Consider the following 14,886-nt stretch of genomic DNA (forward strand, 5'->3'; position numbering starts at 1 on the left):
GTGGGTAGATTTTGTGTCTTCCAGTGCTTTGCCAACAAAATCCTCGCTGCTGTAGTAGCGTACATAAAGAAAGTTCTATCTTTCTTGACCATCCTCTGGTCTACCATGCCCAGAAGGAAGGCCTCCGGTTTCTTAGGTAAGGTGAATCTCAGCACCTTTTTTAGTTCATTATGTATCATTTCCCAGAAGGCCTTCACTTTCGGGCAGGTCCACCAGAGGTGTAAAAATGTCCCTTCCTCTTCCTTACATTTCCAACATTTATTATCGGACAGGTGATATATCTTTGCAAGCTTGACTGGGGTCATGTACCACCGGTATATCATTTTCATAATGTTTTCCTTCAAGGCAGTACATGCCGTGAATTTCATTCCGGTGTTCCATAACCTTTCCCAGTCTTCAAACATAATGTTATGCCCCAAGTCCTGTGCCCACTTTATCATAGAGGATTTGACAATCTCATCCTGTGTGTTCCATTTAAGCAGCAAGTTATACATTCTCGAAATTAGCTTAGATTTTGGCTCAAGCAACTCTGTTTCTAGTTTCGATTTTCCCTCCTGAAAACCCACTTTTTTGTCTGCTTTAAAAACTTCCTGGATTTGAGCATAATGCAACCAATCTCGCACCTTGTTTTTTAACTTTTCCATACTCTGTAACCTCCATTTATCTCCAATTTTTTCAATTATTTCCCAATATTTAGGCCAGTGGGCCTCCATATTAAGTCTTTTACGTGCTTTGGCCTCCATCGGTGAGAGCCACCTCGGAGTTTTACTCTCCAATAAGTCTTTATATTTTGACCAGACCATGAAAATTGCCCTTCTGACAATATGGTTTTTGAACAATTTATGAACTTTAACCTTGTCATACCACAAATATGCATGCCACCCAAAAGCATTATCAAATCCCTCCAGGTCAAGGACATCGGTGTTCTCCAATAAAATCCAATCCTTCAACCAGCAGAGGGCTGCAGCTTCATAATATAACCTCAAGTCCGGCAGGGCAAACCCCCCTCTTTCTTTCGCATCTGTTAGTATTTTAAACTTTATTCGGGGCTTTTTGCCCTGCCAGACAAATTTAGATAAATCCCTCTGCCATTTTCCAAAACATTCCACCTTATCCACGATCTGGAGGGCCTGAAACAAAAATAGCATTTTCGGCAATACATTCATCTTTATAGCAGCTATTCTGCCCAGCAAGGAAAGTTTTAATCTTGACCATATTTCCAGATCTCTTTTGATCTCTGACCAACATTTCTCATAGTTGTCCTTAAATAAATTCAAATTTTTGGAGGTCAAATGGACCCCTAGGTACTTTACTTTTTTGACCACATTTAGTTCTGTTTCTTTTCTGAACTCCTCTATTTCAGTAGTTGTCAAGTTTTTTGCTAAAACTTTAGTTTTTTGTTTATTCAGCTTGAATCCCGCCACCCGACCAAAGTCAGAAATTAATTCTAACGCTCTTTTAGTACTAGAGGCTGGCTCCTGTAATGTTAATACCAAGTCATCTGCAAAAGCTTTCAGTTTATATTGTTTCTCTCCGACCACAATTCCCTGTGTCAACCGGTCATTTCTAATCATGTTCAATAGCACCTCCAGGACTGAAATAAACAACAGAGGAGATAGAGGGCACCCCTGTCGTGTCCCTTTTTCAATTTTGAACTCCTCTGTCACCACGTTGTTTACTATCAATTTAGCTTTTTGTTCTGAATAAATTGCTTCTATTCCATTTTCAAACCCCCGCCCTACTCCCATCCTTTCCAAATTTTTCTTCATAAACAGCCAAGAAATGTTGTCAAAGGCCTTCTCCGCATCAATAAAAATCAACACCGCTCTTGTGTTTGAATTAATCTGTAAAAACTCCAAAATGTCAATGATGTTTCTTGTGTTGTCAAATAAATGCCTACCAGGGAGAAAGCCTGCTTGGTCCTTATGAATCACTTCATTTAAGACTTTCTTAAACCTACTTGCCAAAATGTCTGCAAAAATTTTGTAATCCACATTTAGGAGTGAGATAGGACGGTAGTTTTTAAGTTGAGTTTTTTCAGATTCTAGTTTTGGGATCAACGTGATGAAAGCTTCTTTCCACGTTTCCGGTGCCTTCCTCCCCTCCATAATCTGGTTGCAAACTTCCAGCAATGGTTGTATCAATGAATCCTTCAGTACCTTATAATATTTGGAAGTAAGCCCATCAGGTCCCGGAGATTTGCCCAGTTGAAGGTTCTGAATGGCGCATTCAATTTCTTGAGTTGTAATATTACAGTTCAGGATTGCTCTCATTTCCTGGGGTATTTTTTGTAATCCATTAGTTATAACAAATTGGTCCACCTCTGAGCTTTTTTGTGGCCTTTGAGAATAAAGTTCTTTGAAATATCTCTGGAAGGACTTTCTAATTTCGTCGGGTTTCTGAACCATTCTCCCTTCAATCTCTAGATTTGTAACTGTGTTAAGTTTTTGTCTCTTTTTCAACTGCCAAGCCAACAATTTTCCACATTTGTTAGCAGATTCAAAGGATCTTTGTTTCATTTGTTTAATTTTCCATTCCACCTCTTGATTTATCAGTTTCGAATATTGTGCCTGGAAAAACTTCACTTCTCTCAATACTTCCTTTGATTTAGGCCTGGATCTCAGTTTTCTCTCTCCTTCTCTTATTTTCTCCAAGATCTTCTCCTTCTTTTCATTCCAGAGTCTTTTTTTAATCGTGTTCTGTTGTATTAGAAACCCTCTTATAACTGCTTTGCTTGCGTCCCAGATTATTCTTTTTTCCACATTTGTCTTTAAGTTTATTTCAAAATAGTCCTTTAAAACTTTTTGGGCCTTCTTAACAATCTCCTGATCTCTTAACAAAGCGTCATTCATTCTCCATCTGAACGATCCGGTTGTATTTAGTCTCAATTCCATTCTCAAGGCGTTGTGGTCGGAGCAGGTTTTTGGGCAGATTTCCACTTTTCTGGTCTTAGGTGCCAGCCCTCTAGTTATCCATATTTGGTCGATTCGCGTCCATGTCATATGGGCCTCAGAAAAAAAAGTTCCTTCTTTCCCTAGAGGGTTCTTGATCCTCCATATGTCAATCAAATCCAAATTGTCAGTCATTTCAAAAAAGGTTTTTGGTAGTCTGCCATCTTTCGTTATATTAGCACTTTGTGACTTATCCATATTCACTGAGGCGACACCGTTCATATCTCCCAACATGATAATGTTGTTATAGTCCAAATAGTCCAGCATAATCTCGTGCAGTTTCTTAAAAAATTCCGATTTTCCATCATTTGGGGCGTAGATTCCTAGAATTAAAAACTTTTCTCCTTGTGTCTGGATTTCAATTGCCAAAATTCTGCCCTGTTCATCTTTAAATACAAATTTTGGGGACAAGTTCTCCTTTGCATAAATCACCACTCCTCTTTTCTTAACTTTGTCCGATGAAATAAATTCTTGGCCTAACCTTTTATTGATTAACACTTTTCTGTGGAGTCTTGTCACATGCGTTTCTTGCAGGCAAATAATGTCCAATTGTTCTTTTTTCAAAATATGAAATACTTTTCTGCGTTTTTCTGGAGAATTCCCGCCATTTATATTCCAGCTAAGAAGCTGTAGAGACATCCCGGCCTACTTCTTGGGTATCACAGTTGGGTATCTAATTTGTCGTCCTTTTCCGGAAGCTGTGGTGCCGGGCCGCCTCCAGATGGTATGGATCCTGGTGGTAGTCCCGGTGGTGGAGGCCAGGAATCTGCAGCTCTCTTTTGGAGGTCCTCCTCGTTGTCGTGTAGGAACTTCTGGTGGTCTTCTGGTGTTTTAATTCTTACCTTCTTTCCTCTATAGGTGAATGACAGACCTTGAGGAAATTCCCACCTATAAGGGATTGTGTTGTATCTTAACAATTTGGCCAAGTCTGTGTATGTGGCTCTAAGGTCCAACAAATATTTAGGAATGTCTCTATAAATTTCTGCCCTTTTGCCTTCAACTTCCAGGGATTTTTTGAAATGTTGGCCTAATATCTTGTCTCTTTCCTCTCTTGTTCTCAAACAAACCAAACAGTCTCTGGACTTATCTTTCTTAACCGATCTTCCCAGTCTGAAGGCCGTCACAATCCTGAAATCTTTATCTTCTTCAACCCCCCAAAATTTAGAAAACAACTCCGTCAAGTTTGAAACCAATTTCTGCATATTGGGGAACTGTTGGTAACATGACCTCCTAATGAGAACTGCCATGGGTTCTAAAGGACTCCCTCATGTTAAGTTAAGAACGTGCCCTGAAATGCATGCCTGACATGTAGCCAGAAGCAGGTTTGTAGGTTAAAGTTCACTTTATAAAGAATCAGGAAATAAGTAGATTGGCTCAAATATAAATCCAAGAAGCCTTAAAGAAAGCAAAGAAGTTGGCCTGTAATGGTGGATTAGCATAATCCCTGCATATTGGAGTCTTGAGTAGTTTGACTATAAATTACTGGAGATTAAGTTTTCATTTCATTTAAAATGAGGATTTTGACTTCTGTTGCATAATGTTTCCCACATTGTGACATCTATGACTGCTTCTTGCTTGATGGCATTGTTATCTAACAAATGAAAAAGTAAAACAATTTAGCTTATTTGAGTGGCTGTATATTGATTATTTGTTCAAACAACTAATGGTGAGAATCAATGACTTGCAAAACTCTCTGGGACTAGGAATTCAAAGTTCCTATTATTATTGATTTAATAACTCCAGTGATCCTTAAGATTGAGTTAGTATAATAAAATAAATAGAAACTCCAGCAATGTATTTGGTATTCAATTTTTATTTTTATTTGCCTGTGGAATCCTTCTGTCCTATTGTCCTACCTCAGGAGCTTTTAAATGTATGATTCATACTATTTACCTGTTAGCTGCCAAATTAATAGAGCAGGGCTGTGCCACTTCATTGTTCAGTCTGAACCTTCATCCCAAGTCGCACAGCAATCCACTCCCCAGTTTCTACCTGACATCTTGCAAACATGTTCCTACTGTGAAAATCTTATGACTTTTCACAGTATGCACCATTTTAATAATGTAGGGTAGTTTGATTATACATGACAGCCAAGATTGCTCACAGTTATTCAGTAGGGTAAATTTTAAAAAGAGGTGTTGAATTTGGAGACGGGATCAGTGAAATTTAGTTGTTGAAAGATTCTCTAAAGCTTGTTCTTCATTTAATTCTGCCCCTTTCACTTACTAATTTCTGCCCTGGTTTTTAGTATGTGTTTGAGGAAATGTAGGGTACAGCATCAGTATTGATGTTATTTGGGGCAGTGAAAGTTCAGACAGGTGAGGGAAGGGATAACTTCATGCTATCGTGTCATCTGGCAGTCCATCAGATCTAATTGTTTTGCTATTGAATACTATACTAGTGAACAGAAAAAAAACAGCTGCCATATAGAATTTGGCATCTACCTGGCATTAATGATCAAGGTTGGGCTGGATGAAAGGGACAGGCCTAATCTCTTCCTATGGTGTCCTGATAATTATTGGTGCAGCAGCAATATATATTCAATGGCTGGGGAGAAGGGGTCCATCATCCACTTTCCTTTTCATAGCAGCCTGTCCAGCAATCAACTGATGCCGAAGATTTACATCAGGTGCTGGGCTCTCAGGACAGGACAGGATTCTTGTTGATGCGAGAGGTGGTCTTTGAGATGCTCTTGGAGACCTCCTCACTTGTTGCCATGCATGTCCAGATGGCAATGGCAAAGAGTGTTTTTTACTAGCTTTAGGTGGTGTGCCTGCTGCTCCTTTTCCTAGTGAAGCTTGTTCTGGTCTTTGTCATTCATGCCTTAATTATACAAGGTGACCTTCCATAACAATGTGAAAGATGGACAGTTCTCTGCTGTATTGACTTCTGTTTGCCTGAATGACTGAGCATGTGGTTGGTCTAGATCTTCCCCTTCTTCCGCTCCTCCCTGTTTCATGTATGCACAGAATACATTTTCTTGATTTATTAAACTTGATTTTGTATTGTTTGACTATATTTGTTTCTTTTTGGAAAAATCAGCAAAAATACCTGTTAATCAAAAAATTATATCTAGATTAGATAACAATAATGCAATCTACATAGAGCTACCTTTGAAAATAGTTGGGCCATGCTCCATCTGCTAGAGTTTTAGTTGGGCTTTATAGCTTAGAACTACCCCACTCATACTGGTTACCAATTTGTTTCCAAGCCAAATTCAAAGCGCTTTGGTTTCAACCTTTAAAGTACTAAAGAAGCTTGTCCTCTCCCACATGAGCCTACTTGTAGCTTAAGATCAACAACAGACACCCTGCTCTGGGCCCCATTATAATTAGATGATGGGTGGGCACCAGAGACAAGGCCTTTTCTGTGCTGGTACTTAGACCTGGAATGCCTCCTATGGGAGATCTGCCAAGCTCCATCATTGCTTGCATTTTGTAGAGCTGTTTGCTTCTACTGGTATTTGGTACTAGACTAATTGCTTGACCTATTATTACTGTTTTATCTTGCTATATATTTTTACTGTTACTTCTTAATATACATTATTGAATTATTTTGTAGTTTATATATATGGTATGTTTTTTTGTAAGCTGCTTTGAATTTATTGTGTAGAAAATTGGGGTAGAAATTTGAATAAGACATAAGATTTTCTTACCTGGATAATAAAGAATGTAAACCTTTGTCAAAGTAAAAACAACCTATGGTTTGTTTTATTTCAAACCATATTACAGTTTTTTGCACTGGAAAAATTCTTTCATTTAATTTCCTTTCTGTAAATGAAAAGTAATGAAGTGTGGACATGTTGAAGCACAAGTGGATTAGGTGGGAATATCACTTTTACTTCTGCTTTTGAATGGCCTGCCCTGTACATACAAGACAACATACTGTCTTGAATGAAGGGGGGGAGTCAGCATCAATTGTAAACTGTCATATACCTGACTTTATTTTTGTTTGCTTCAGAACAGCTGAATAAGGCCTTTCTGACTCACAGCTGTCGCAGTCAGAATCGCCTGCAGGACTTTCTATAGGACACACAAGTAAAGGTGTGCATAGGTAGTACAGCTGGTAATCACATTGTTTTCCACATCAAATTTGGCAACTACTCACCATTTCTCTATGAAAACCATTTTATAACAGTCCTTGTGACTTTATAACATAGCAAAATGTGTCTGGACAGAGTCTGGAGGAGCCAGCCAGGCATCCTGGAATCCAGAAGTAGCCCTCTGAAAATGTGCAATACTATTAAAATGTCCAGGTTAGTAAAACACCTTTTCCACTGTGTAGCTGATGTCGTCTTTCAGACTGTTCTTTAGATGAAGTGCTTTCAAAAATATTTCATTATGGTGGGTGCCCATATTTTTTTGCAATATGCGCTTTTCTTCCGGACCAAAGTTTTAAAACTCCTCATTACATATTAAGAAAATATCTGTACAGATTATTTATTGACAGTAAGGCTTCTTAAGGAACTCTGGTGAGCTAGTATTTGAAAAGAATGAGGTGAATTGCATCCAGACAGAACTGATGACCTTTCCAGAATTACACAATTTCCACCAGGTTAGGTACTCAGAACTAAGAATAAACTGGCATTAGTCATCTATAAGCCTCCATAACACCTTGAAATACATGTCCTAGCAAGTCGTTATGCCTGGGTTATCTTTTTTAAAGCATGGTGTGTTTATGCTATGGAGCATGCTTTCCTTCTGCAGGATTTTTTTTTTAACTGATTACAGGGTTATAAAGTGCAAGTTAATAGTTTTGTTTCAGCATAGTTCTGATTTTTGAAGCTAGTTGGTGGGAATATTTATACATTGCATAGCTGCCAATAGAAGTGCTGTTAAACAATATATCATGTGGAAAGCAGGATATAGCAGTTCTTTGTAGTCTCTGTGCAGTCTTGCCTTTCTGTTCTTCCCATGTGTAGATTAATATTTGGAACTTCTAGAGCAAGCTGGTAACATTCTGGCACGAAAGACTATCTGCACAGCCGTAGCACATACCTAAGAACTTCACCTTCTTGATCAATTCCTTTGTGACTGCTGCAGTAGCGATTACAGGAACGGTAGAAAGGTAGGCACTTCTTTCCTCCTACCTCAGAGCTTCGTTCCTCTTCTTTTTTTGCCTTGCCAGATACTTCTTCACCTACCCACAAGCAAACTTGGGACTGTCAAATGTTTGTACTGTTGCAGAGATGCACTGCACAGTCTTGTAAAACTAAAGACTGCCATTCTAGCATTTTCAAGGAAAAAGTAAACTTGATCTTTTGTTTGGAAGTCCTTTTGGTGTTAAATCCATCTGCAGCAATAGCATTCGGATCAACCTGAATGTTGCAAAATGGTAAGCAAGCCTTCATGATGGCTATTAAACAAACGGAAATGGAGAAGAGGGGAAAGACTTGTTTGATGTTGAAGTTGTGGACAGTTGTTACCCAGACCTTTCTCCATCATTAGAGTCAACAGATACTTTGGTAAGGTGGAAAGCAGATATACTGAGAAACTAGGCAATTTTTATATTAACTATAAAGCCAGAGATTATTTTTAAGTGGTGCACTCAGATAAACAAAGAAGTCAGTGCAAAGCAAATTGACTACTATTAGTTGTTGAAGAAGGGGCTTTGCTACAGGTCTTTCTCTCCAAGTGATAGAAGCGAGTCTTTCTCCAGTTTTAGGATTCCACTCCTGAATAGGGTATTCTAAAAGTAAAGGACCCCTGACAGTTAAGTCCAGTCACAAATGACTCTGGGGTTGCAGCGCTCATCTCACTTTACTGGCTGCGGGAGCTGGCGTTTGTCCGCAGAGTTTTTCCGGGTCATGTGGCCAGCATGACTAAGCTGCTTCTGGTGAAACCAGAGCAGCGCACGGAAACGCCGTTTACCTTCCCGCCAGAGCGGTACCTATTTAACTACTTGCAGTTTGACATGCTTTCAAACTGCTAGGTTGGCAGGAGCAGGGACCGAACAACGGGAGCTCACCCCATCGTGGGGATTCGAACCGCCGACCTTCTGATTGTCAAGCCCTAGGCTCTGTGGTAACACACATAAAAAGCAATGGAAGTAGTGTTGGTGTTCTTTCTAAGAATGGAAACTGATTTAGGTTTTCTGTTTTGAAAAAAGGGGATGAACCACTGTGTGCTTAGCTGCAACTTGAAGTCTACTTTGTTTAACATCCAGCCTGACAAGAATTCTGAAGAACCTAAAAGCTTGCTCCCTATTTTGACATTTTGGCTAGTCCTAAAGGTATTGCCTAACTCATTTTTTTTCTCACGGACCAACATGGCTTCATTTTTTATACTTAATACAACTTTGTTCCATCATTGCTTGAGCTGAGGATGGGAATAAGTGGGGTGGGGGGGACATTTAATTAAGTAACAACAGAATTACATTCAAAAGTTCTGAATAAGCCCTAACAATCTGTCTGTTTCTAGAACTGCTATACAGTGAGGAAAACAAATGACGTATTTCATTTCATTGAATTACCTGAATTGGTCAATGTAATATTAAAAATACAATTAACATTAAACGTATTTTGTAAATACACATTATTTGTACTGTACTTCTAAAACCAAGCAAATAATAGAAGTCCATTATTCCTTTGTCTACAGTATTTTATTTAACATAGTCTTACGTAATAAATAAGCAAAAGCTTTACAATTTAAGGGAGTAGATATATAATCCTAAGCAATAGTAGGATGTGTATGTATTTCTTTTTCCACATACTTTTGTCAAATAATTTATTTTTGCATCATAAAAAAGCAAAATCTAATGTTCCAGTAGAGGAACAAACAGAAGTTTTCTCTCAAGAAACTAGCTCAAAAAACTGTATCATGATTTTGGACAAGTAAAATTATAGTAGGAATTATATTAATTCATTCAATGCTGTCCTTTACTTATGAATGTGAAGTTCAAATCCTAAACCTATTTACTAGTGAGCAAGCCCCACTGAACATAGCTAGACTCACTTCTGAGTAAACATGCATAGGATTATGCATCTTAAAATTATTCACTGATTTGCTGCTGCAAAGTTGAGCTTTTTAACCAAAGTAGATTGATGCAGGGGAAATCTACACAATTGTACTCAGCAGAGCAGTTTGTACTAGGTGTGTGTGGCATTTCTACTCATAAGATGCAAAACTGAGAGTTACATTTCCCATCTCCATTTTTTACTATTTGTTACGAAGTGTATAGAACCCTGCAAAGTACAGTGATAGGCTTTTTTTCTCGGGGGGACGCAGGGGTACACATACCCCTAAACATCTTGTGAATCTTTGTACTTTTATCCATTTATTGTATTTGTTTTTCCCGATTTGAACTATAAAATGGTGATTTTCTTGACTCAAAATGAGAGAACCCTTAAACATTTTTTTAGAAAAAAAGCATTGATGATAGGTAATTATAGTTCATTAATTATAGTTCATAATCAAGAAGAGAAATGGCAAAGTGAAAAAGGGGGTGTCCCACTCCCTGCACTTCCATTCCATGTAAATGATACATCCAGTTTTCAAGCACTATTCAGGATTTTTAAAGTTGTATCCATAGTGAGAGGGAAGGGCTGCATGTGGCAGCGTCACCTCTCATGACTGGGAAGGTCTGCAGTACATTGAGCTGAAAAGGGTTCCAATTCTCAGGAAGCCTGATTGCAGGGAGCACTGTAAGCTCATAAGTAAAAATGTGCTTGCAAGTCCTCTTCAGGCCTTCCCAGGAAGATCAGAAGGGAAGGGCCAGGGCAGGCATGTGCATCCTTGAGTCCCCTCTGTGGATAGGACTTCAAAATGCCTAAGGTAATTTATACATTGTGATAGTGGCAGGCTGTTAATTATTTGAAACTGCTTATCTTCAACAGCATTACCTAAATGACACTGGGCAATTGAACAGTTTATAAAGTGTTCTTTTCAGAAATATTTTCTTTCTTACAAAGTGAAAGAGGCTTAGCATATATACAGTCACGCTGAAGAAAATAAAGTAAGTATGCTACACTGCAGTTGTGTATCAGATTTCTTTTTATGAGTCAGCTAATTGCCTGTATCTCATTGGGGAATACATTTTTTCACGTAGCAAAATAAACAAATGTTATTTGGCATAAATGTATTCTTTCAGGATTACATCTGCATGAACACTTTGAAAGACTGTAAACAAACTTGCATCTGGCAATAGAATTGTGTAATGACATCATGATAAGATCATTCACAAAAGCTCCTTTCTATGAAGACAAGCTAAGAGTGCTGCTGCTGTTTTCAGCAATATCAATTACATCAGAAAAGGTATCAACATTCACAGAATTTACCTTGGGCATCTGGGAGGATATTTTTGTTTGGCTGTTAGGGGGGAAAGTTCACTTCCATCCTTCTAAGTACATTAGTCCAATTTAACTATAAAATTAAGTCTCTGGCAAGTTTGTTGCCCAGATAATTTATGCATGTTCTTAACACTTGAGGTATCAGCAAAGGATGTGATTTTGATGAAGTAACACACAAACAATGATGGATTTTCAGTACTACAAACAGGAGCCTTATTTGCAGTTTGTACTAGGTGTGTGTTTTACTTGCAAGTGATGTGTGGATTAGGGCTTGTGTTTTCAGCCTCCTTTCTATATATTTTTTTTATCTTAATGGCCCCCCCTCAAAAAAATCCAGGCAATCTTACTTCCCAAAATATTCATCCTGACTTGGAGCACTGAATTAAACCACAAGCTCCAAACCATTTAAACTCCAACTGAATAATACACCGTCAAAACCACCTTTAAATCTGAATTCAACCAAGGTTAGGACAATTTCACATGTGCAGTTTGGATCTTATATTCATGTACACTGTGATCCCTTATCCTTATGTCTAGAAGACACACCACCAAGCAGCAGTTTTTTGTAGTCGGTATTGAAATATGTTCTACAACAATTAGCACTGTGCAAAGGATGTGTCAGACACCTCTTAGTGCAGTGTGGTGAATATTACAAAGATGAGGCTAGAGTCCAAACTGTAAATGTGAAGTTCCCTTTATCTTAAAAACCACTCAAAATAATGCAGTTTTGAGCCTTCCAATTCATAAAATACTCTAAGCATTTATCCAAATGTAACTATGACCAAAGAATGGTAGTCAGTTCACCTGGAAGCACACACTTTTTTCTCAGCCTGAAAGATCAAGCACAAGAGGGAATGAACAAGGCAATTCATTCAAACAAACAAACATGTGCAAGAAAGAAGAATGACCCAGTACCCCATAAAGCACTAGAGATGAAACATATTAGTCATGGTGAACAATGGGCTGAAGGCAAGGTGCCTAGCACCTTTGGGAGAAGTGTATTTTTACACTTTGGGAACTATTGGCTTCAACTCAAGGCACAGGTTAAGTCTGAATTCTAATGTACACTGCTTTGGCACTACTTAAAAATGTGCATGCTCAAAATGGTTAATTAGAGCAATACTGAGCACAGCCGATCACTTTTAAAAAGCTTATTTCCTTACAGTAACAAATAGCCTTATAAAATTAGACAAGGAAATGGATTGTATTGCTGCATCTAAATGCAGAAAAATAGTTTAAGAAAATGTCCTCATTACCTTTCAACTTAGTTGAGATTTGAAAAGGTGCAATCAAAGCTGTTTTCCATATTGCACAAGTTAAATTATATATTATTTCTCGGAGAAATATTCTTAAATTGGTTCTGTCTATACTCAAAACAACGGCAAAACTGTTATTTGCTTCCTGGGGGCACAGAAGTTCTTCCATGCTTCTAATGAAAACTTCACTTGTCTGAAGGACATTTTAGAAGTTTTTGATGTAGCTCAGAGTTCAGCAAAGCTAAGAAAAACTAGTCAAATTAAAATATACATCTGACTCCAGTGTTAATGTTATTTAATGCCAACCATTTTTATACATAAGCTTTTTACATATTAGGGTACCTTCTGTTCTGTGATTAAGATGATAAATGGTTTATTAGTTATGTTGGAATGACAACCACATTCTAGTAATTCCTAGTGTGCAAAACAACCTTCATGTGTATACACACCCACCACATGTACACAAGAGCTTCCCCCATTTAACTGGATAGCACGAACAACTTTGCATGTGTATCCTTTTGTGCTATTGCTTATGATTTTATTAAAGCACCCACAGAAAACTGGAACACAGGAGAGCTATATACTTATGGTATTAAATCTTTGCAGGTACTTGAGTTGCCTCACCTTCCAGATTAAACATTACAAAGCCAAAGATGAATATACTACGTGCTCTACGAAAAATGCAAAATAAAATGTAAGTGCCTGAGAATTCTCATCTAATCATTAGTGCAGTTGGTGAATGTATTTTATCATATCTTAACCATAAAAATTGCTAAAACTGGCTGGGCTAAAAATGTAAAGCCACCAAACAGAAAAGATTTGAAGTCTCGTTGACAGAGCAAAATGAAGAGAATGCAACTTCACTCCTCTTTGGCTGGCAACAAATACAGTTTGCAATATATTCTAAATGGAAAGTGTATCTGAAACAGTGAAAACCTTTGTCTTTCGTTTTCAAATAGATGCTTTGATTCCCCCCCCCCTACAGTGAAACAATCACCAGCTCTTTGGCAGTTATCTCCAAGCTTATTGGGCAAGTAGATTTTCATTTTCTAAAGATGCATAGTAGCCATGCAGCCTGGCAATTCTATACTGCCTTGAGTAATATATATCCAAGCCACATGAATTAAAAAAATGGTTTAATTTCAGGGATTGAAATCCTAAATGCATGTCCTCAAGGTAATTCATTTGACGGCAGTTAAACAGAGACTATCAGAAATAACTGGTAATTACTGTCTCCTACCAGACTGTCCGTTTGTTAAGTGATCTATAACTTTCAAATAATTGAGGGATTGTATCTTTTAAGAAAACAATGTCACTCTATGTATCAGCACATAAACTCTTATAATTTAACTTATATACTGTAAAAATAACAAAAATATGATCTGTTACATGGCTTCTTATTAGCAGAGTCAACTGCAGAGATTAATCTGGAACAACAAAGCACTGAAGCTACCGTAATTTTTCCCCCTTGACCTTAAAGGTACTGTTACACATGGCTTGCCAAGAATGCATGCAAGTTTGTCCCACTGATTTCAAACCATGCTCACTAAGTGCAACCATGTATTCTCATGCTTTAGGGGAACTATTCCAGTTTATTTATTTATTTTATAAACCACAGCTTTCTATTACTGTCACCTTCCATTGGCTATTATTACAGACGTTCCAATATAATGGGGAAGTGCAGGCTCCTTGTGAGCCTCAGGGGAAGAGGCTGATGAAGGACTTTGGTTTTTGTAAAACATGTTTACTTCCTCAGAACTGTGTCCATAATTCTCTGCTACATGTCCTGTGGCAGTACACGAAGAAGTTTGAAATGTGCCATGTTTGGCTAAAACCCGGTGGTAGTTGAGAAGTACAAATGGAACTTGCCCTGCATGCCTAACATCCACAGTGTGATCGTTTTCAGAGTCATGATCAAACTTTCCGGTCATTCTGTCATCAGGTTCCAGCTCACCTAGATTTGCAGCATGATGGGCAATGTGCTCAAATTTTGGTTCTTTCATACAAATTCTTCTTGTTTGTTCATATACTGTTGGAACTGGGAGAAGGTGATTTAATTGTCCAATAGATTTAGTTTGGAAACATTCAGATTTTGACAAAAAAGAGTTGGCTAAGGAGTTCGAAAAGGACTTTTCACTTAAGTTGTTTTTATCTTGTACACCTCTATTGAAAACTAGCTTATTTTCTTCTTTAATTAGATGATGATGTGCTGGATATATTCGGCTTTCCATTTTGTTGCTGTGCTTTATAATGGTGGAATCATAGGTCTCTTCTTTGTATCTGTTATTTGCTGCTAGGGTGGCACAGCTTGCAAAGCTGTCAGATGTACTGTCTTGGCTATATCTTCTGTTTGGTAGTGGCACTTTGAAAGAAAAAAAAATAAAGTTCTTTA

General features: G+C 37.9%; 1 protein-coding gene and 1 long non-coding RNA gene across 2 annotated transcripts in view; one reads left to right on the top strand and one right to left on the bottom strand.

Annotated features, from left to right (window-relative positions):
* Positions 1 to 4,137: 4,137 nt before the first annotated feature.
* Positions 4,138 to 12,125, top strand: LOC309368265. Its single transcript, XR_014167679.1, has 2 exons — positions 4,138 to 8,018; positions 11,040 to 12,125. It is a non-coding gene; the product is annotated as an uncharacterized lncRNA (long non-coding RNA).
* Positions 12,126 to 12,772: 647 nt separating this feature from the next.
* Positions 12,773 to 14,886, bottom strand: part of SIM2 (SIM bHLH transcription factor 2) — a 50,468-nt gene continuing 48,354 nt past the window's right edge. Inside the window, exon 11 of the mRNA XM_081908098.1 lies at positions 12,773 to 14,856. Within this exon, the coding sequence (XP_081764224.1) occupies positions 14,126 to 14,856 (731 nt within the window). The 3' untranslated portion in view covers positions 12,773 to 14,125. The remainder of the gene's footprint in view (positions 14,857 to 14,886) is intronic.

Source organism: Podarcis melisellensis, assembly GCF_964234715.1.
Source record: "Podarcis melisellensis genome assembly, chromosome: 4".
NCBI lineage: Eukaryota > Metazoa > Chordata > Lepidosauria > Squamata > Lacertidae > Podarcis > Podarcis melisellensis.